Consider the following 20,966-nt stretch of genomic DNA (forward strand, 5'->3'; position numbering starts at 1 on the left):
GTCTTATAATCCTGTGCGCCTTATAGTCCGGCAATTACGGTAATCGTCAGAATAAATCAATACATTTTCTCACCACCATCTCAAAGTCGCCATGATCCACTTCATTTTGCTCCTGACTCTCCGGTCTAACCTCTTCTCCACTAGTAAGCACAGATGATTGCATTTTGTCTTCTGCATCATCATCGTCATCATCATCTTTGTCCCCTGATAAAATAAATAAATAAATAAATAAATGAAAAAAAAAACACCCAGAAATTTTTACGGCAAAGAATTTTTTTTCTGATCTGACAGTATTTTGTAATATATCCATACATCATTACATAAAGCTTGTGAAAACAAACCTATGGGTGTGTTGGAGCGTGGAGGAGATGGGAGGGTAACATGGCGACGCTTATTTCGTGGTCGAAGCACTCTGATCAGTGCCTGCTTACAAGCAAAGCTCACTGCTGTGTCCTGAAATCAAATGTATATATTTTTTTCTTTCTTTCTTTTCTTTTTTTTTTTTTTTGTCACACACAGTGAGAGCGAGAATAATATTAACTTGGTCATGTACTTACAGGGCAGAGCAACATTTGCATGTAGATTTTGGAGGCCACATTGATGTAATCGAGCTCACAGGTGCAATATGCATGGATGATGTCCACCAGGGCATTTACTGTTGCCTCCACATGAGTGAGTCCTTTGGAGGCAGAGGAAGATACACAACCATAGATTGGGTTGCCCATTGCTTATTGTTTTAAATGCTAAAAAATACAACTTGCTGCCCCTCACAGATAAATGGTGCACTTACCGGGCAGGCATGCAGGAGCAAGAAAAGCATTCTTAGGTTTCAAGGAGTGTAGCTTCCAAAAGTTACTCATTAGTTGTGTGATGAAATAATGGCTTTCGCCTTCCACATACTTTTGCCCATCATCTGTCATGTCTGGATAAATACAAAACAAGTAATTTTTCCATATACTCATAAAATACTTGTGCAACTGGAGCATCAATTTAATTGCCTCTCACCAGTGTCAAGTGGAAGTAACTTGGATTCTGTGAAATGCACCAAATTATTGGGCCTCATGATTGCAATGGAGCGAGCAGTGATCACAAGCCTTTGGAACACATCAGGGTCAAGTTCTTTGCCCTCGCGAGTGCAGCTGTTCAGACATTGCACCGCATTACTCAGCAGGGACTGATCCTGGGGAGCACAGAGAAAAGCTAGAGGCTTACTACTTTATTTCAGCATGTCAGAGATTGCCAACCACTATCCCTAAGCAGAGATATAATTTTCTGTCAAGCTCAACATGAAAAAAAACCCCGTTACTTTGCGTTAGGAAAATCTGTTAACTTATTGCAAATATAATGTAAATTTGTCAGACAGGCAGACTAACAGCTTCAATGTAACAGTGATTTAACGCTTTAAGCAACAAATCTTTGAACACGTTGATCACGATGTTTCCTCTACCTTGTGGTTGTGATAAGCAGTACGACTGGTGTGAAGGCTGGCAAGAAGTCCCTTTGTCTGATGCTGCACACCTGCTGGAGTTGGCATTGATAGGAGCAGAGTGGCCAGCTCTAGTGCAGCAGACTTGTTTTTTTCCTGCATACAGTCATTTGTGATTAAGGCAATTCAAAGAGAGGTATGGTGAAGTTTCATTTCAGTGTTTCACTACTGTAATATGGCATTCCAAATCCTACTTGATGTACCTTTTCATTAGAGGAACCGACAGCAAAGCAGCTTTCCAGCGCTTCAAGAGCACTGACCACTAGCCTGCAATTAAAGGCAAAAGTCAGCTCCACCACTAGTTTTGAGTTCACCCAAAAATTCAAGTGCACAAGTCAAACTACTCTAAATTTCAAAAGGTATATCACACTGCAAGAATGTTAACAGAAAAAGATGGCCAGTGTGGCATTTTCATAGTCTCAGGCATAGACATACAAACAGGCACACATGCACGAAAACATACAACAAAACAAGCAGAGAAAGGGCTGTTACTAACCGGTCCAAGGTGGATAAGGACTCAGTTTCACAACTTTTTATTGTATAATTGGGAGCAAAAGAAAAAAGAACAAAAAAGTGTGAGGATCACAGAAAGAAACGAGTGAAATTAAATGACTGGTAAAAACAAATAAAGCATGCAAAAAGATGACGGCTGTAGCCATGCACAAACTTACTGAAAGAAAAAGCCCACCACCAATACATAAAAAAAGCTAAAGGTTAGACTCATGGAAAGCCAAATGGAAAATGTACATGGTACATAACCATTATTACAGCTACTAAATAATTTGGGCAAAAAATACCATACAAGCAAAAAAACCTTTGTCAAATAAGCCTTGATTATAAAAATTGATATAAATTAAAAATGAATATTGCCATTGTTTGATTAAATGGTTACAGGCCGTCTTCAAAGTAGAGATAAAACTAGGCCTAAACCAAACAGGAAATACATCAATTTGATTGACTCATAAACAAAATATACAATCTAATAAATTGAAAGCCGTACCTCTCCAGCACTGTACCATTGGTTGTAGATGGTGTGACGACATCTGCATCAGCAGTGCCACCGGCCTGGTTAAGGTTGGGACTGCAGACATTGTTTACAGAGGTGGACGAGAAGTCCTCTGGCGGTTCCTCAGGCCAACCAAACTGTTCTTTTGTTTTGCCATAGATTTTGATTGAATCCAACATGGTGACTCCAGCCGGGTCAACCGATGCACCAACTGACATGACAAAGGAAGTCAAATAGAATGTAAGTCTGCAAATAAAGCAATTACAGGTTTGGAGTACGCCCCCCTCCCACACAAACACACCTAATCAACTTCTCAAATCACATGCAAGTTATAAGAGAAATTGCAGTAATGCGCTTACTGAAAATGGACAGCTTCTTGTCAGCCTGTAGTGCCTCTTCTCTGGTGAAAGGAAAGTCAAACCAGCGTGCCCTTGTAAGATTTATCTGCATGGTGCGACCAAAAACCTCCACATAGGAGGGGGCTCTCTCAATTGCTTGAGTGCCGACCTGCACACGCATGCCTGTCATCACCATTGAACTGTTGCTGTTGACTGCTTCCACTGTAAATCCCCCAGGCTAAGTGGGGGGGAGGGGGGGGAGTGAAAACTTGTATCTTAATTCTTTCCCGGATGATAGCATATCTTGGACTCACACAGCCTACCTTTGTATTAGCCACATACATCCCAGTAGAGTTGAGTCTGTGTTTAATCTGCTGTCCGTTGTAGACCTGCAGCAAATCATTGCCTCCAAACTCCACCTCTGTCAGCTGCTGGTTGTGTTCAAAGAAATCTACTGGGAATGTCACCTGACTGGAGGTTCGGGTTGCTAAGGACACATACACAATTTATGAATATAAATGTAGATTAAATTTTGAAGAACGTGACTGCCTTACTCTGGTATAGATAAAATAATTGTACACACTCACCGGTCGCAGCGGCTTTGCGCTTACGCACAGGCTTCATGATATTGATGCCACAGCTGGGTTGTAGTGAGGGCTGTAGCCAGTACGAGGTGTTGTCCACATTGGCCATGTAGATTCGCAGGCTTCCGTCTTCGCAGAGAAGAATCATGGTTGTGCGCTGTTGCTCATTACTGGCAGTGTGTCGAATTGCCACCATGTCTTGAATCTAGAAGCAGAGAAAACAAAGAAAAATTTGGAAATAGATTAATTAAGCCAGGAGGTGATTTTGACAGCTATCTACTGACATACGGTACTATTTACCCCATTAGTAAAGCACGTGTTCCAGTGGCCCTTACCTTGGCTTTGGCAGGCAGAGTTTTAATTTCTTGAATGAGGAAAGTGTCAGGCTTAACCATAATAACCAGTGGAATGCCTGTTGTCTGTTGCACACAACAGACTAGCCCTGGGTGGTTCATGACTTCGGACCACTGGCAAAGGGCTGGTGACATTTTACTGCTGCTGCCATTGGAACTACAAAGGGGCAACAACTAGTCAACACCACTTTCCTTGCTCAAACAACAGAAAAATTGTAATTCGTGGATAAAGTAGCCATACCCTTTGACATTGATGGGGAAGAGTTGCTGAACATCAGTGGTGCTGCGACTCACTGTGGCAGCAAAGGATTTTCCCTGGCTGTAGCTGAAGAAAAGCAATTGTAGCACATGGGAGTAGTAGACCGACACCCCTCCTCCAGCAACCTGACCGTTGCTATCCTAAAATAAAAAAAATAAAGACAAAAACAAAGATCATTCATGAAGTGAGCCTACATTTAAGTCTTGCTAGAAGTTTGAGAATGGCAAACGTCCACTATAAGTATCTTTGGCTTTTGAACATCTTAGTTGTCTTACCTTCAAGTCTTCATGGCTTATCTCTAAGACATTTGTGACATAAAAAGGGCCATGTTGAGCACTGCTGGATTCATCCATGACCTGGGTATATATGTAACCCGCTGAAGACATTATGACAATGATGTTCTTTCCCTCTTCGTTGAAAAGGAAGGTAGCATCACGAATCTTAGAACTTGGGAGTAGGAAGTAGTACATGGGGCTCAAAGCATCAACAGACAAGTCGTAAATCTGGGAGGGGGGGGCATCAAATACAAAACATTTTAATCTTAATGTGCCTTGGAGGTTCCGGTACATATATTTTTCTTGTCATATGTACCTTAACAAAATCAGCAGTGATGATTGCTAGCTCTGTTTGGGAGCCTGGCAACCAAATGGCTTTGATGATGAAGTTTCCAGTTGCAAGTTGTGGGTGCAGCACCAGATGGTCAGACACAGAGCCTGTGCTGCTGAAGGTGAGCACATGGCAGTCCTGAGAGAGAGCAAATGAGAGCCCATCAACCTTTTGGTTTGTTCCCCTTACTTGAATGAATATGATGTATGGAGATAATTATTGTGCTTAACCTACCTTGAGGCCACACACAGCCAAGTAATCTTCATTACAAGGGTTGCCTGTGAGACTGAGGACAGTGAAAGGGACTGGGGCAGAGGCCAGACGGGTGAGTGTCAGCTTTCTCTTGCTTGAGTCAGCTTGCTTCAAAAGGGTGGACAGCTGCAAAACCGTTATCTGCGATAGACACAAATCACACTATTAAGTATGCATGCTGAAAGACTTTGGAATGTTTTATTTATTAAATGCTACTCATGCATTCAGAACAGCTATGTTAGTGTTAAACTATATGTGAGAATTCATCATAAGAAATAATCATCCATCATAAGCAGTTAAAGCCTGCTGAAGTCTACCACTAATGAGGCTCACCTTTCCCTTTTCATGGCTGACTGCAAGGTGTTGTCGACGGCCATGAGGTGATGACAGAACACACATGGCAACACGTCTCAGCACATGAGCACTAATAAGCTGGCGGATTGTTTGGCCCTGGTCGCCACTATAGTTCATCCTCACATTCTCAAAAGCCCCTTCCTGAGAGCCAAGAGTGGGTACCTGAACACAAAGTGGGACAATGAGAAACTGAAGAGCACATCATGTGATATCAATGACTGACGCTCACAAAAGAAACATCACAACAACAACAAAAATACCAAAAGAGATGATCCTACCATTAGCTGATCTGTCATATCCACACTTTTGTCCTGAGTATGAAGCTCATTGAGGGCTTGCTGTGCCCGGCTGCTGCTCCCTACAGCCGATGCCTGCTGGAAATTATTCTGAATGGCTTCCATTAGAAACATGAGCATCTCCAATATGACGGAAGCAGTAGACGATGCATTCTGTTGGAAGACATCAAAGAGGACTACATGTAAAATTGACCATTTATTGTTTGTTCACACGCTCTGCAGTAGTTGCCCATCTGTCTAAAATGGAATTGCACAACCAAACTACCAACATTGATTTCTGAAACACCATCAACGTAATCAAGCAAGCCATCAGATTAAAAAAAGTTCATTGGTGATAAATCCAGCTAGTCCATTATTTTCCTCACCACTTGTGAAAGCAGCTCTTCCTGGCAGCCCTCAATACTCTTGCACACACTGCTCTTCTTTGGTCTTTCCTCATCGCCGGGCTTGCCATCGCAAATCGTCACTTTGCCTTTTTCAGAAGGCGAGGCATTCTGGTGGCGGCTTGCGTTCTCGGGCATGCGCAGTTCGCTCTGGAAGGCTGAAGACTCCTTAAGAGTGGATCCCATGCCACTGCTTGGGCTGCGCTTCACCAATGCCTGTTGGTGACGCAACACAATATGAACAAGTGAGAAAGGCGAAAGGGCAAACACCAACATAATCCATCACATTATCTACTTTTAAAATTTGGAGAAAATTGTTTCTCTGAATATCGCTTCCTAAAAATGCCAAGGATTATTTTACTAAAGAAAGGCTATCTTTACTGAATCAAAGAATAACAGGACTGGAAACATTGGCACAATAACCAATTAAAATGTGGCATGCAAGTATATTACACCATCACTTTCAGATTTTACAAGTAGCTACATTAGAAATACTGAAACAAATAATGCAATAATCATATACTTTGCTACTGAAACATAACATGTGGTTGATGTGGTTGCATGCAAACTACACCAAAGCAGTCAGTTAGGATTAACTAGGAAAACTGGCCTCTTGTACATGAACTATGCAATGCAACATGATTTCTGTCAACTATTACTGGGCATGTGCGGACTAGCTATAGAGCCCTGACCAAATGAAATGACTGGATGGAAGTCAATGGTGGAATGACTTGCAAGCCAAAGTTACCGCTGTTGTTCTCTTCCCATGATGACCTGAGGTATTCGGTCTCACCTGGCAGCTGCCATCCTCTTTGGCACCGCAGTCACAGAAGAACGAGCCGTATTTGGCATAGGAGATCTCATGGTCTTTATGACAGACCTTGGCGCATACAGTGCATACACCTACCCCATCTACCATCTTACAGGTGTGACAGTGGTACCTATAAAATGAAATGCGACACTTTTAGTCCTGACAATGCCACTTGCGTTCATAGTTATGCCTTTGTAACACCGGCTGTTGCTGATCCTTTTATGACGCTTGTGTCAAATCTTCTTTCCTTCATTACAGACTATAATTTATGTAATCACAACACTAAGAATTGCTTCAAGGCATTATCTCTGTGTTGACAGAGTAGGTTTTTATGGGATAAATCCCTTTCAAGTGTAAGAAACAGTGTGGACAAATTTTGAACCATCTGCAAATTAAAAGCAGAATCATGCAGCATTAAATAACTAATGAACTTTTCTTTACCAGTGCTGGTTCATGAATTCTTTCTGAGTTATGGTGAAGGTACAGAGTTTGTTGCAGAGAGAGTCTTCATCCTGTGAGTTAATGACAAATTGTATTATACACATTACCACTGGAAAGTGCGTCAATTGATCAGTTTTCATGTGTAGATATTTATGAACAGGAGCAGACTAACAAGTGTTTTCCTAAAGTGCGGCAACAATGGACATTAATCAGCTTTTTCCGATGTACATTACTAATAATTCGCAGAACATTTGAGCTTGTAAGTACTGTGACATGAAGCCAATTATGTCCCCTTTTGAGAAAGGCATGCACATAAAAATAAAGTCTCACAGAATCTTCTGCTTGGGAATCATCTTCCTCTACAGCTAGCTCCTCCACCCAGTCCGAGTCCACCTCCATGGCCTTCTCTTCGCCCTCCACGAGTAATGTCGAGCTACCTTGACCATTGCTTTGTCTCAAGGCATTCATCACATCAGCAAGGTAGGAGATGATGTGACAGGAGCATTCCAACATGCTGGCATGCTAAAATCAAAGGAGTACAAATTAATGACTTTGATTAATTCTAAAGCCAAGCGAGGATGCGCTAGTATTGGAAAAAAGGAAAAAAAAAACATACCTTTCCTTGGGATGTGTTTGTGCTCACTTTTTCCACAACATTCTTTTGTGTTAAGTACTTTTTGCTACAAAGAGGAAAAAAAATGAGTTTAGAATATGCATGTTCACACAAGTTCGCCCATTTCATCCAAATTAACATGCAACATCTTACCATCTTGTAAGCCAGTCAGTAACCGCCCTGTGCAGCTGCAGGTGGCCCGCTCCCTGTCCAGCACTGGCTAAAGTGGCCATGATGACCATGAGCTCAGGAAATCCTGTCCCATCTCCATTTGCCAGCATGTCTGTTGCCATGGGGATGAGTGTACTCAGGAGGACAGTGCACACTCCTTCCCCCACCTGGCTGTTGTCTCGCACTATATGAGTGGTGAGGACTTGCAAAAGCTGTCGGTTTTCTTGCACAATTTCCAGTTGCTCAGAGTCCTTGGGTGGGGTGGCAGTCATGCGCGTCAGCCAGGACTGCAGACGAGAAGGTTCCACACAAGCCAGCTGTGCCAGAGAGCCACAAAGACAGAGCAAACTGGGGTTTGGGCTCTTTTCCGCTAGGGGGGGGGAAAAAGCATCCAAGTGATGTAAATGTATTAATCAAACATAATATTTAACATATGTCTTTTACCATACTGTTGATCATTTTACACTCTACCATTGCAGGACTAATTAAGGCTTATTTAATTCAATAGAGATGATAGAGAGCCCCAAAAGAGCAAGTTTGTTCAACCATTAGCATTGAATCATGAGAGAGAAAGCCACTTTCAAAATACTTTATAGTCAGTAATTTTCAAAAAATAGCACCCATTGTGTGGCCTGACCAGTAGTATAGACAATGGCAGCAATTTGTAGATGTTAGTAGCGAGTTTAAATCATCAAATGTTCTCTTTGATTACAGCTCAATAATTCTAATAACAATAATAATAATAACAACATAACTAATGATCTGGACTTACTTAGCTGGAAAAGCTTTGTGAAAAATTTCAGCACTCTGTTGCAGAATTTTGCAGACAGACTTTCGTTGGCTGTTGCCATCATAATTTGGACAAGCTCACCGCTGCAAAAAAGTGAACAAGGTGAGCAATGAAGTTGTGCTTATGGGCCGTAATGCGTCGCATGTCATTAAATACCTAAACGAGAAGAACTCCTCCATGGCTTTGCGGACCTGAACGCTCTCAAGCTGTTTTTCAAGGTACTGGAGGCATTCCTCAAGAACAGACTCATCCAAACCACTGGAATGACGAGAGTTAATCAAAGAATTATATAAGTGAACAATATAACACGAATGCAGTTTTCGGCAACTGTAAAATTAAAGTTATGACTATAACTGCAGTTCTATTTAATCCCTAATGACCACCAGAGGCTCCGCTGAAAGTACGTACTAAATCTTCCCTGTGCATGCACAGAGAGAAGCATGTTTTCTTGTTTGTCAGTGGCAAACCTAAATGTCCAGTTCAGGCATTACGACCAATGTGCTTCTTGTCATAAAGAGGAAAAAAACTTGCAAAAAACGTTTCATCTTGTAGACTGCAAGATGCTATAATAAAATTAAATTAGCGATTAAAGCTCAAGAGGTGGCGCTGAGAGCACTTAATGTTCCCTGTGCATGCGCAAAGGGAACAATGGATGCTTTCGGCTCTGCCTGGGGCGGTCAGGAGGGATGAAATACTAATATTGTGACAATGCTACCTGTTGGCGTCAGAGTGATTTGCGATGATGTTGTAACATCCGGTCACCAAACGTTCATAGACGCGGCCCAGAAAGGCATCCGACTCTGATGGGCCAAGAATGCGCTCTAGTGACGTGGTGCTGATTTCTGCCACACTCTCAGTGCTGCTCTCCAGGAGGAGGGGGAGCAGTGTACGCACAACCTGAGAAGGATTCACCTCCTCTGTGCTAAAAGACAAGAAAAAATTAACTAAGGAAAACCTGCAAATATCGTACATTTATCTCTTCGGGCTACATGGACAACAAAAACTATTATTGTAGAGTTCACAATTGGTGCTGATTCAGATCTCGTCTGCACTGGACTACCACTTACACAATGAGATCACCGGTGAGGCGAACCAAAGACAGCAGAATGTGTTTGAGAGACGATGCCAAAGGCAAAGACTGGCAACTCAGTGTTCCCAGGTGTGCTGCTTGGATGGCACTAATGTAGCTCTCTGATGGAATGGTATCGTTGGCAAATGCATTTCGCTGAAAGGGAAAGCAAGTATAAATATCAGTCAAATGATTGTTGTAATGACATGCACTGGACTACTCTGGAAACCAGAAATTATTCTAGCCATACAATTCAAGATTATAGTGGACTTCACGTGTAGCACAAATGATAGAATATTTTTCTCAAATTATTAAAAAGAGTGATACAATGCTCCATACTATATTGGGAGCCTCAAAAGGCAATACAGGAGCACAATTAACATCAGAGGTAGAATTTTGTTTTTTCTCTGGAAGCCAATCCAATTTTCTGTGGAAAAAGCCAATTGAGGGTACATCTCTGCTTATTTAAAAAAAAATTGGAGGGTTAAAATACAACCACCCACCCTCTCCCAAATGCAATTAAAAAGGGTGCCTGTTATTTGAGGATTTTCACTATTCATGGGGCAGCCCGGAATCTTTCCCCTCCAAACAGCGAGAATCAACTGTCGTCAGTAAATTCCGATACAAGTAAATAGTATCATGTAGTCTTTCTGGTTACATACCCAAGATCCGATGTTGGGGAACTCGTTGGTATGGATGCTGTTCCATGTCTCACATAATGTCTGTACAGCTGGTGGCAAGTTCTGCATAACATTCTGCCCTGAACGTGTTTGTTTCAAACAGTTAATGAGCGACTCAACACACAATGTTCAAGACCGCTGCACTAAATAGTTGCATTACATACCCAGCAAATTGGCCTTGCAGCGGGTGGAGCCAATGGACAGCACAGCAGCATAACCCTGGAGCTTGGCATCTGACAGCTTGTTTTCCCCTTCCTCTGGTATGTTCATTAGTAGATAAGACCTGAGACAAATTAAGGCTTTCAATTTCTTATTCTATAATATGTAATTGACATGGAGAGACTTGGCTCAACATTAACCCCCTCCCCCAAATAAACTACAGCAACAAGTTTAGCCTGCTATTGGAATTGATCCTAATCATTCCTAACTGAAGCTGCTTCAATTATACACATTCCCCATGAGAAACTCACCTTGTAAAGGCTGTGTAAACGTCAGCAAGCTGCAGCGTGGCAGACAACAAGTTCTTTGTGATCTCAGATGACTTTTGAGTGTCTGTCTCAATGGCAACCTTGGACAAATGTTCATCCAGGGAGACCTGTACTTTGGAAATAACTGCATCCAGTGTATAGATGGCTTGTAGCGAGGGCAGCTGATTGAGTGGAACTATGACATTTGGGTCGATAGTGGAGAATGTTGATATCTGCAGTGTCATAGAAAATCAAATGAAAAAAATGGACCATAAAGTGTTAGCTGTTGGTGCTAAGATTGTGAACATTACCTGTCTAGCAATGTATTCTTCTGCTAGCTCAACATCATATTTAACTGAGCTGCACTTAGCAGCTGTGATTTCAACCAGAGAGGCTGCTTGGTCTGCTTTCATTCCCTGCTTCACCAAGTGCTCCTGTCAGTGAGGACATGGACAGGAAAGAGAATTACAAGCAGCCCAAATGACAAAAAGAATACGGGATGAAAAATCACACATTCAGTCATTGACTCTTATTAGCACTGTAAAGTACTTGGTCAACAAACCTTAATCCAATTCACGTAAGTTGACACTCTGAGGCGTGAAGACCACCGCAGCGTATGAAGGATGTCACTCTCACTGGGATCCCCGCAACCAGACTTGAGCTGCTCCATGTAGGCTTTTGAAGGTGGTAAAGCTCCTAAGATCCTCCACAGCACTAAGAAAAAGTACTGAAGGGAACAGGCCTCCTGTACAAAGCCGTTAACAGTTGTTTAGTAAAACCGTAGAGGAAACATTTTCGTGTAGTGTCTACCCTTGTTTTGTCTATAGTTTAACCGTCAATTAACGGCAAAAGCGCTTGTTTTCTTGCACATTTTTTTGTTGGAATCCAAATGTTGAATCACATGGATATATAATTACCATGCTAGTAACATAACAATCTGCATCTTAAAGATGACATCGGAAAATTTGTGAGAAATGCTTGACTCCCATCTGTAAGCATTTGTGGTTTGCTCTCACCATTGGAGTGATGGGCTTGTTCTCTTGTCTTCTTGCTGTGTCAAACTGTGAGCCTGCTGCCAGGAGTGAGATCAGCCATGCATATAGTTCATCATATTTCACTGCTCCGTTGAACAGCTTTGGAAATACCTATCAACGGAGGGAGGGGGGTGTGGGGTCACGTTGAAAGGCTCTTCTCATATCACAAGAACAATATATAAGGAAGATCAATGGCCTCACCTTGGTGTCTAGTCTACTGATATCATCTTCAGATGCCTCAGGGGACAACACACAATAAAATTTGGGCTGAACATTTGAATCTAGAATAGGAGAAAAACCAGTATTTTTAGATTGTTGCAGAATACAATTTTCAAAATGAAATCAAGCAGGCTGTAAGAGTTTTGCTTAGCTGAGTATTCTATAACTAGCTCATGCTTGTGATGTCATTTAGTTGAATGGACCACATGCCTTGCAAGTACAAAGATTTTGCCTCCTGCACTTACTAGTTGGACAGTGCTTGGCCCAGTTCTCCTCCACTTCCTTAAAGCCATAGTAAAGTGGAATACCGCCACGTTTGCTGACATCTTGGAGAGAGCTTGGCCCACTTGATGGAGGGGTGAGGAGATTGTACTGCACCTAAAAATAAAAACCATCAGTGGGAGAAGCTAAATATCTCCAACTATGCTTCAATTATTAAGCAAAGGTATTACAGAGGATCTTATTTAGAATTTATTCTACAATATTTCTCAAATTTCTCCCCATATACCTCAGACAGACTGTTATATTAATATACACATATACATATATATAGATATACACATACACACACACACACACACACACACACACACACACACACACACACACACACACACACACACACACACACACACACACACACACACACACACACACACACACACACACACACACACACACACACACACACACACACATATATATATCTATCTATATATATGTATATGTGTATATTAATATAACAGTCTGTCTGAGGTATATATATATATATATGTGTGTGTGTGTGTGTGTGTGTGTGTGTGTGTGTGTGTGTGTGTGTGTGTGTGTGTGTACGTACGTACGTGCGTGCGTGCGTGCGTGCCCAGAAAAACTACAGCCAATCATTGTCGGTGTGAATAATGGCAGCATTGATCATTTAACTCATCAATGTGTTATTTATTTATTTCCTTGTTGACATCTATGCTTGCTCACGTCCCTGCACCAAGTACTGCGCATGCGCGTAACTTGTGATTAAAACCCGTGAATTTTGGATACTCTGGCTTAGATGTAGCATTCCCTGCTTGACTTCCGAGTTAAAATGGCTACTGAACGTTGTGATGAAGGTTCTCACAAAAGAAAGCCTGTATTTGACGTCTTTGAGAAGACCACTTTAAATATGGCGCGCGTGCATGCAAGTGTGGAAGCGCTGCGTGAAAACAACAGGGAAGGATGGGGAGGAGGGACCTGCGCATGTGCAGCATTAAAAAAACAAACGAATAGGCTCTGGTTTCTGAGCTGTCTGAAAGATCGTTTGGAATGCCTTTAGCAGGTAATGATAGGGAACGAGTACTACTTTAAGGATGGAATACAAAAGTAGAATTTAACAAAGCACAATGCTATCAATTCATTCGGAGATATCTACAAGATCTACCTGTTCAAAAAGGAACAAAGGAGCTTTCGAGTAGTGGCGCAGCAAGTAGTCAAAAACCAGCAGCAGGCGAGCCAGGTTGAGGGGAACTGCTTTCAGCTGGCTGTCTCTACTCATTGCCACGTCAGTGATTGCCTGGGTGACCAAAGTAAGGACTGTCCATCTGCCACGTTCCGACAACTTATGGAAGAGCAAAAGCATGAGTTGAAGGTGCTCCACGTTAAGGTCATCCTCTCCGTGAACAGCTCCCTGAATGGTGTGCTGCTTCAGTGTTCCCAAAAATCTATGAGTGACAGATAAAGAGAGTGATCAAACTGATGTCAGTAGATGTTGTTAAATAGGAGTTTCAAAGGCTTTGCTGGTTTGTAGTAATGAGTCTAAGGTTGGGATCTGAAAACTTAAAGGGAACAATACCTTTCCCAGACTTTCATACACTCAGGCACATCTGGCTCTCCCTGCACACTGGCTTTGTGCTGCCAGATGAGAAGAAGCCTGGATAGGACTGAGAGTGACTGAGGGTGAATGTATAAGGGCCATGGACCCTCTGAGAAGGGCGCAACACCGAGTTGCTGAAGAAGGGTGTTCTAAGAAAAGAGACAACAGTGGTAGAACTTCATACGCCCTGGAATAAGTTCTGTTCATAAAGTAGGTTGTTATGTATGGCGTGTGTAAAAATACTTTAAAGTAATAGAAATGTATTCCTCTTACCTGCAGGGATGGTGACGGCAGGTCTGATGTTACTAGGGTGTGGTTGAAGTGATATAGAGCTAAAGAGAAGGCCTCATCTGAGGATCCTGAGGAGAAATGTAAATCGTGTGTAGACTAGCAAACATAATAAAACAAATTCAGTTCAGAGCAGCATTTGTAAAGCATACCATTTACATATTTGTCCATATCTTTGATGATGCTGGCTAACGTTGCCATGTGTTGCTCTGTTAGCGATACACTTAGGTAGTTGCGGATGAAGTTGTTCCTGGACTTGAGCATAGAAGTGGTAATGAAGTTCAAAATACTAGATGCCAAACTAAGGAACTGTAGGGGCAAAAAAAGTAGAACATATGAACAACTTGAGCAGTGAAGGTCAAACCTCATGAAACTATAATCATCATCATCATCTCACAAGCTCTGGATCTTTACGGCCCGCCAAAATGTTGCCATTCTCGCTTTGATTCTGTTTGCTGGGGCTCTTTAGTCTGGGTGAGGTCTCCAGAGGAGGGGGTGGTGGAGGCGGTGGGGGGGCTACTTTGTCTTTGGTGGGTGAAATAGTCTCTTCAAACCAAAGTCCCAGGATGGGTTCACTGTCATCATCTGCAATGGAAAACATTTGTCTATGACCATTTTATATAGAGATGCCAGTAAGTTTGCTAAGACTTCCCAGGTACTTATGCAATAGTATTGGAGTCAAACTATTTTGTGACGCCTACAACACTGCAAGTGGTGGACAAGAAAATGTAAAAGTGAACATTTATTGGTGAATATCCACTTAAAGGAGGAAGTAGTAAGCGCTTGCCTGAAGAGAATTTGCCTTCAATGTGAATTTATTTCAATTCATAAATTATGTAAAAACAGGTAGTAAAGGCTAATGGTCATGATTGAATGTAGTCTCACCCAAATTGTTAAAAAATATACGACTATAAATTATACAAAATTGCCCCGTAACAAAGCCACGTCCGCAAACATTCAAGGTCCATCACGCCCCTGTCGAGTCCAGAGACTTTCATTGTAACATCGATCAATAAAATTTCTATCAGCTGCCATAGAACTTAACCAAAAAAGTTCCGACAAGCCATGGACCTCCAACAAGCACAATGGTGAAGCGATGTGCCCAAAGATTCTGTAAAGGTTTGTCATGTGGATTCCTATTCTTTCACTGCAATGGCCGATGCAACTTTTATGAAAACTTTACAGCTGAAAACTCTGGGGAATTATCACCAAAACTCATGTGAGCAAGTGTAGGCATGTGATAATTTGGTAACTAGCAAAAATTGGGATCTCTTATCTCAGTATTGTAGCGTGATGAAACTGAATCCTAACCCATTCCACGTCAGTTAATTACCATATTTTCCGCACTATAAGGCGCACCTAAAAACCTCCAATTTTCTCAAAAGCCGACAGTGCGCCTTATAATCCGGTGCGCCTTATATATGGACCAATATGGATTTATGGATGAAGACTAATTTATTAAAGTAAGCTTTACGTGTTTATTTTGTGTGTTGTGTGATATTAACGTTTGAGCAACGTTGAGTTATTGACATATTGTTTTCACTATTACTATTGAATGTTACTATATTGTGATTCCATTAACGTTTGAGCAACGTTGAGTTATTTATTCTATGCGCCTTCCGGTGCGCTTTATATATGGACAAAGTTTTAAAATGGGCCATTCATTGAAGGTGTGCCTTTTAATCTGGTGCGGGTTACAGCGCGGAAAATACGGTATACCATCTTGCGACTCTGCAGTGAAGGTGGGCTGTGAATTGAATAGTAGAAATACCTCTGTGCATTTGAAAAGGCCACCAATGCCTATTGAAATTAAGTCCTGAACCTCAGTTTCAGGATTTAAGAGTTAAGAAAAACTAATAGTTTCGAAGTAACTGCAAACCTATAGCTTTAAGTAGATATTCACATTTTCATGCAACATAGAAAAAAATACAACTTGTCAGGTGTCAGTGAGACGCACCATAGTATGCTTAAGCGCAGTGCAAGCCCATCTTTGTAATATTCAAGAATAATACCACTGATTTCAAGTGGGTTCTACGTTGTTTTGATACTTCCAATATTTTTAGACATGTATGACACATAATGCAACATGCATTTCAAAAAACACATTGTGACCAAAAATGAAGAAACTGGGTAAAATTGCTTGCAAAGAAAAGTTACATGTATATGTCATTAAGACACTTTTTATGCAGTCACAACTGTCTGGCAAAAAGAGTAGATGTAGAAGCTATATATACTAGGGCCCGCCCGATTAATCGTTCTGCCAAGTCTCTCATAAAACAGTGCATACACGCTGAATAGCGTCCGAGTGGTGCAGAATGGAGTTCTTACAGTGTTTGTCCACTAAATAGAGCTGTGACTTCAATTAACCCTCAGATCTTCTCGATAACCTACCAGAGACAACAACAGCCATTTCGACGTGTGCTGTTTGTCCAGCTTTTGTTTATGTTGTATTGCTAAGGTTGTAAAGTTATACAATAACCTTCTTCCAATTTGCAGAAACAAGTACAAGATCAGAGATATTTCAAAACTTGTTTAAAAAAAATGATTCATTTTTGTTTTAGTTAAATAATCTCCCAAAGTTTTAATGCTTTTATTGACCTTTTTTGCATGTTTTGCCATTAATTTTGCTCTGTTTAAAACCAAAATACTGAAGGACAAAGTCTTGTAAAATAGTCAAATGTTAATTGTGATTCATGTATTTGTTGGAAGTGACAAAATAAAAAAACAATATATTTGGTACGTATTTTTAGAATTAATAGTCAGATTAATCGGTAATATTTTTTTTTCTTTCAAATATTCAAATTCTTTCTTTCGGCATCGGCCAAAAAAGATCATGTCGGTCGGGCCCGAATATACATACACAGTACAAAAACTTACCTTAAACAGCATTACCATTGGCAAGTGTACAGTGTAAAGGCAAAATAAGAAGGTACAGAAATATAGGTTTGTTACCATTAGACACCCAGTGGGGTTATTATGTATGTGCTAAGGACCCACATAATTAGACCACTGGTATTATCCTTTCAAGTACAGTGAACCACAGATGAACCTCTTTGACAAAAATCAGTTTTTATCAGCCAATTATGACAAAAGGCACCTTTCACAGAACTGACAATTTGCCAAAGTTTTGTCCTCTGTGGCTCTTTACTTAGCTAATGTAGCTGTAGCTGATAGCCTACATAGTGAGACATAAAATAACAAAAATGAGTGTAGGACAGTGAAGTGAACACCAAGTCTTTTGACCTGAGGACAGAAATCTGCTGACCTGAGACACAAGCTGCACTTGTCTTCTCCTGTCTTCTCTCTGCTGAGATAGTAGACACTGTCAACTGCGCTATCATATGGGGTGACTAGACAAAAATGTTAATGACATTTTTGTGAGTGTGCTGCATGTGTTTATCCCTCTCACTGCTCTTACATCATAACTAACCTATCCACAGATAGAGGTGACTCGTGGCTTTTTTCAAGCGGCTCCATACACTGACACAAGCACTGACACCAAACCCAGCCGAGACTTAGCTTTTTGTACCTGCCTAGATTTACACTTAAGAATTGATAAAGCACTACATTGATGACATGAACTGGTCCTCAGCTCTTATTAGCTCCAATTTGCTAATGCACTGAAAATACACTTAACTAGAGCGATGGAGAGGGAAAGGGAGAGAGACAGAGAAACGTGTCAAAATGTAATTAATCCATATTGGGCATTGCCATTCATAAACTGAATCTACATAAGAAGATCACTTATCCACAGTCCAAAATGTCAGTAACTACTATCAGAATTATGTTGTGAAATTCAATTTACGGCAGGTATTTGAGTTAGGTATAATGGAAACGTTAAAACACTTATTTCTATCATCGATTCAAATAGAATAAGAAAACATGTTTGAGTTGAGGTTATTGTAGAAGGTGCCTAGGACAAAAAGACAGAAGGTGTATAATTTTTTGTTGTGCAAACTTGAAATGATATGTGCTGACTCTTTACCTTGGCTGCTGTCCTCTTCAGTACTGCTGAAGTCATCCTCATAGTAGGTGTTGGAATCGGTGGAAGCACTGGCATCACTGCTGACTGAGCCTTTTCTCTGCCGCTGGAGAACACAAGCCTGATAGAAGCAAAAGGGAATGCACCTGAAAAATCAGTCATACTCGCAGGCAGCTTCATGACTGCTCTAGTCACTTAACTTTCTGCATCCTTTGTCTCTATCTGGCCAAACATCTTTCTATAAGCCATGATCACCGAGTTAGGGGAAATGGTAGTTATTGTTGACAGTACCTTTTTATAGGCAGTGGACAGAAGGGTGAAGAGAAGGTTGGTCAGAGGTACAGAGTCGATGAGCCTTTGGACTCTCTGGATGGAAGTGCTCTGTGCCATGATGTTGAGCTCAGCAGGTGGACCGTCACTTGCCCAACCCTGCAGGGGAAGAGAGGAATGGGTAATGGATCCGTGCTCAGCATGAATATTCACAACACAAGCAGTATAAGGGAAGAGCAGTAACTTACTCTGTGCAGGGCCTCAACTTGTAAATCTTGGAAAAGTGACGTTAAAAGCTTGATGGCGTGGTTGGCCAAGATCACAGACAAAACTCCGAATCCTTGGTGTCTTTAAAAAAAAAAATGAAGAAAAAAAAAAAATCAGGATTATAAATTCAAGGACAATGCAGATGTCTGATTGTGGCCACTCATTGTGAGATGCTATGCTGACGATTATGCATTAACAGGGGACTCAAACCACACGCGACATTTTGTATAAAATCTGTAGACATTAACAATGCTAAAATAATTCCTTGTTATAATTTATCTGTTGGATTTATCATGTTCCATCATGTCAAAAAGAATCAGAAATATTCATGATCACATATCCAATCATCTTTTACCCTTTGCCAGGACCCAACTTCGGAGAGCCAGCGCCATCTTTGGTGCGAGCAGCAATATCTCTGACACGCAAAGCAGCCAAAGGATCTTTCTCTTTGCCTTTGTCTGCCAGGGCCGTGGGGCTCAGGTTGAGAATCAGGTATAGGCTGTTTAAAAGGCACCACGCGCCAAGCAGCTGGAAGTTCTGATAATGCTACAGAACACAACACAAAACCATTAAGTACAACACAGACACACATTAAAAGCACTGTTTATTGTGTTATTCTTGAGTGGCCTGGTGCTCACCTCTCCACCAGCTCGACGAGAATTGCTGATGGCTTGTCCAATCATTTCATAGATCTCCAACTGGTGCAAACACATTACAGGGCTCATCAAAGTCAAATCATGCCTTTGACAAGGACTTCTTCACTCTGGCAAAAGCACCGCAAATATTGTCATAATAAAACTCACACATTTCTGGACTATTGTAGCGGCGTCGTTTTCATAGTCCTCCTCTTTAGTCCCAGTGGATGTGGAGCGAAGCTGCAAACCACTTCCCACCTGTAGTATGGCCATGCAGGTGGCCACGCTCACACCTAAACACACAAAAAAAGGCTCGTCAACACATCTTTTTCATTCATCATCACATGCATGCATTAACAGCATAGGGTTCATTTTTGGCATTGAACACGTGCATTTTGTTTAACTGTAATTTGATCACTGAGTAAAGATTCATATTATGAATAAACAACAAGGAAAAACCCTTCCAGGTTTTTGATGGTCAAATAACAAATGCTTTTGGCTGTGTTAGGTGATTGAGCTAGTATTGCCAACATGTCTCAGATCAACAACAGAAAAGAAGAACTCGGTGAATGCTCTGCCTACCAGCGTAAAGACAACTCAAAGCCAGGACAGTCATGTCCATTAATCTGCCCGGTGTCAATGGCTCCAGCACGGGCAGAGAGAGCGTATCCAAAGCCATGGTTACGTCAATCACCAGTGAATGAAATCTAGGGATGAGTAGGTTAGAGCACATTCAGAATGTATTCACATTAGACCCACTGGCACAGACTACACTGCCCTTATTGATTAAACATGGAAAACATATGCACATACAACATACCCATTACGGACAGCTGTGGCATCAGCTACTGTGGCAGGCATGATGAAGAAAGAGTTTGCTGACACAGCATCTTGGAAACGGTTAATGTAGCGTAGAAAATAGGGCAGGTTGAGACACACTCGCAGCAACTTCTCAGACCCACCTGAGAAGACAAATAAAGACTAAGACCTTTCACGGTTTGTACAGACTCGGCATCAGAAGCACCCTTTCACAAAGTTTCCACAAAATTGGCTGGTCCTCAAGACATAAAAGCGCCATTCAACACTCACATGCACCCTTTGCAACTGCTTTTTAAACCAAAATTAGAGGAAGGGAAAGAGGCCTGTGGTGTCATACTTCATAATTTTGCCTATTCCACTTCACTGTGTTAAAGCCCCGTTATGCTTGTCTTACTATTGAGGAGATCTAAAATTTGCCAGTCGAGTTGTGTCCTCAATCACCATTTACTTAAATATGTTAAGAATTCCAAAATCAGTAATTGTCTGGCATTTCAACGGGCATGTCTTATGAGTAACTTCCTGTTGGTGAAATTTACATACTAAATTATATAATTTTATGGTTATATAATCTTTTTATTATGTTTTGGTTTAATTTGGGAGCAAATGCTCCAGATAAAGAATGTATTTACAATTAAGTATCAATACATTCC

General features: G+C 41.3%; 1 protein-coding gene across 10 annotated transcripts in view; it reads right to left on the bottom strand.

The window, feature by feature from the left end:
- Positions 1–20,966, bottom strand: part of ubr4 (ubiquitin protein ligase E3 component n-recognin 4) — a 42,177-nt gene that overhangs the window by 16,654 nt on the left and 4,557 nt on the right. For 2 of the 10 annotated variants that reach the window (XM_088368551.1, XM_088368548.1), the window contains exons 7-57: positions 20,318–20,459; positions 20,080–20,204; positions 19,666–19,790; positions 19,501–19,560; positions 19,218–19,408; positions 18,844–18,943; positions 18,617–18,754; positions 18,329–18,446; positions 17,609–17,647; positions 14,741–14,928; positions 14,496–14,652; positions 14,329–14,414; positions 14,035–14,204; positions 13,624–13,903; positions 12,458–12,590; positions 12,195–12,274; positions 11,976–12,104; positions 11,522–11,704; positions 11,271–11,393; positions 10,963–11,192; positions 10,657–10,775; positions 10,475–10,572; positions 9,811–9,968; positions 9,459–9,665; positions 8,900–9,001; positions 8,726–8,826; positions 7,936–8,323; positions 7,786–7,849; positions 7,500–7,691; positions 7,170–7,240; positions 6,666–6,858; positions 5,900–6,133; positions 5,517–5,687; positions 5,218–5,400; positions 4,867–5,025; positions 4,618–4,770; positions 4,302–4,529; positions 4,009–4,166; positions 3,750–3,924; positions 3,418–3,619; positions 3,154–3,317; positions 2,852–3,068; positions 2,487–2,703; positions 1,983–2,015; positions 1,690–1,753; positions 1,448–1,582; positions 1,006–1,180; positions 791–922; positions 558–679; positions 342–453; positions 74–204 (exon numbers count right to left, since the gene is read on the bottom strand). In XM_088368551.1, the coding sequence (XP_088224677.1) occupies positions 74–204; positions 342–453; positions 558–679; positions 791–922; positions 1,006–1,180; positions 1,448–1,582; positions 1,690–1,753; positions 1,983–2,015; positions 2,487–2,703; positions 2,852–3,068; positions 3,154–3,317; positions 3,418–3,619; positions 3,750–3,924; positions 4,009–4,166; positions 4,302–4,529; positions 4,618–4,770; positions 4,867–5,025; positions 5,218–5,400; positions 5,517–5,687; positions 5,900–6,133; positions 6,666–6,858; positions 7,170–7,240; positions 7,500–7,691; positions 7,786–7,849; positions 7,936–8,323; positions 8,726–8,826; positions 8,900–9,001; positions 9,459–9,665; positions 9,811–9,968; positions 10,475–10,572; positions 10,657–10,775; positions 10,963–11,192; positions 11,271–11,393; positions 11,522–11,704; positions 11,976–12,104; positions 12,195–12,274; positions 12,458–12,590; positions 13,624–13,903; positions 14,035–14,204; positions 14,329–14,414; positions 14,496–14,652; positions 14,741–14,928; positions 17,609–17,647; positions 18,329–18,446; positions 18,617–18,754; positions 18,844–18,943; positions 19,218–19,408; positions 19,501–19,560; positions 19,666–19,790; positions 20,080–20,204; positions 20,318–20,459 (7,655 nt within the window). Of the gene's footprint in view, positions 1–73; positions 205–341; positions 454–557; positions 680–790; positions 923–1,005; positions 1,181–1,447; positions 1,583–1,689; positions 1,754–1,982; positions 2,016–2,486; positions 2,704–2,851; positions 3,069–3,153; positions 3,318–3,417; positions 3,620–3,749; positions 3,925–4,008; positions 4,167–4,301; positions 4,530–4,617; positions 4,771–4,866; positions 5,026–5,217; positions 5,401–5,516; positions 5,688–5,899; positions 6,134–6,665; positions 6,859–7,169; positions 7,241–7,499; positions 7,692–7,785; positions 7,850–7,935; positions 8,324–8,725; positions 8,827–8,899; positions 9,002–9,458; positions 9,666–9,810; positions 9,969–10,474; positions 10,573–10,656; positions 10,776–10,962; positions 11,193–11,270; positions 11,394–11,521; positions 11,705–11,975; positions 12,105–12,194; positions 12,275–12,457; positions 12,591–13,623; positions 13,904–14,034; positions 14,205–14,328; positions 14,415–14,495; positions 14,653–14,740; positions 14,929–17,608; positions 17,651–18,328; positions 18,447–18,616; positions 18,755–18,843; positions 18,944–19,217; positions 19,409–19,500; positions 19,561–19,665; positions 19,791–20,079; positions 20,205–20,317; positions 20,460–20,966 lie in introns of all 10 variants that reach the window. The other 8 variants (XM_088368549.1, XM_088368547.1, XM_088368553.1 and 5 more) reach the window with 6 other exon arrangements.

The sequence above is a fragment of the Syngnathus floridae genome, chromosome 2 (genome assembly GCF_059516105.1).
Source record: "Syngnathus floridae isolate MCC-2025c chromosome 2, RoL_Sflo_1.0, whole genome shotgun sequence".
Taxonomy (NCBI): Eukaryota; Metazoa; Chordata; class Actinopteri; order Syngnathiformes; family Syngnathidae; genus Syngnathus; species Syngnathus floridae.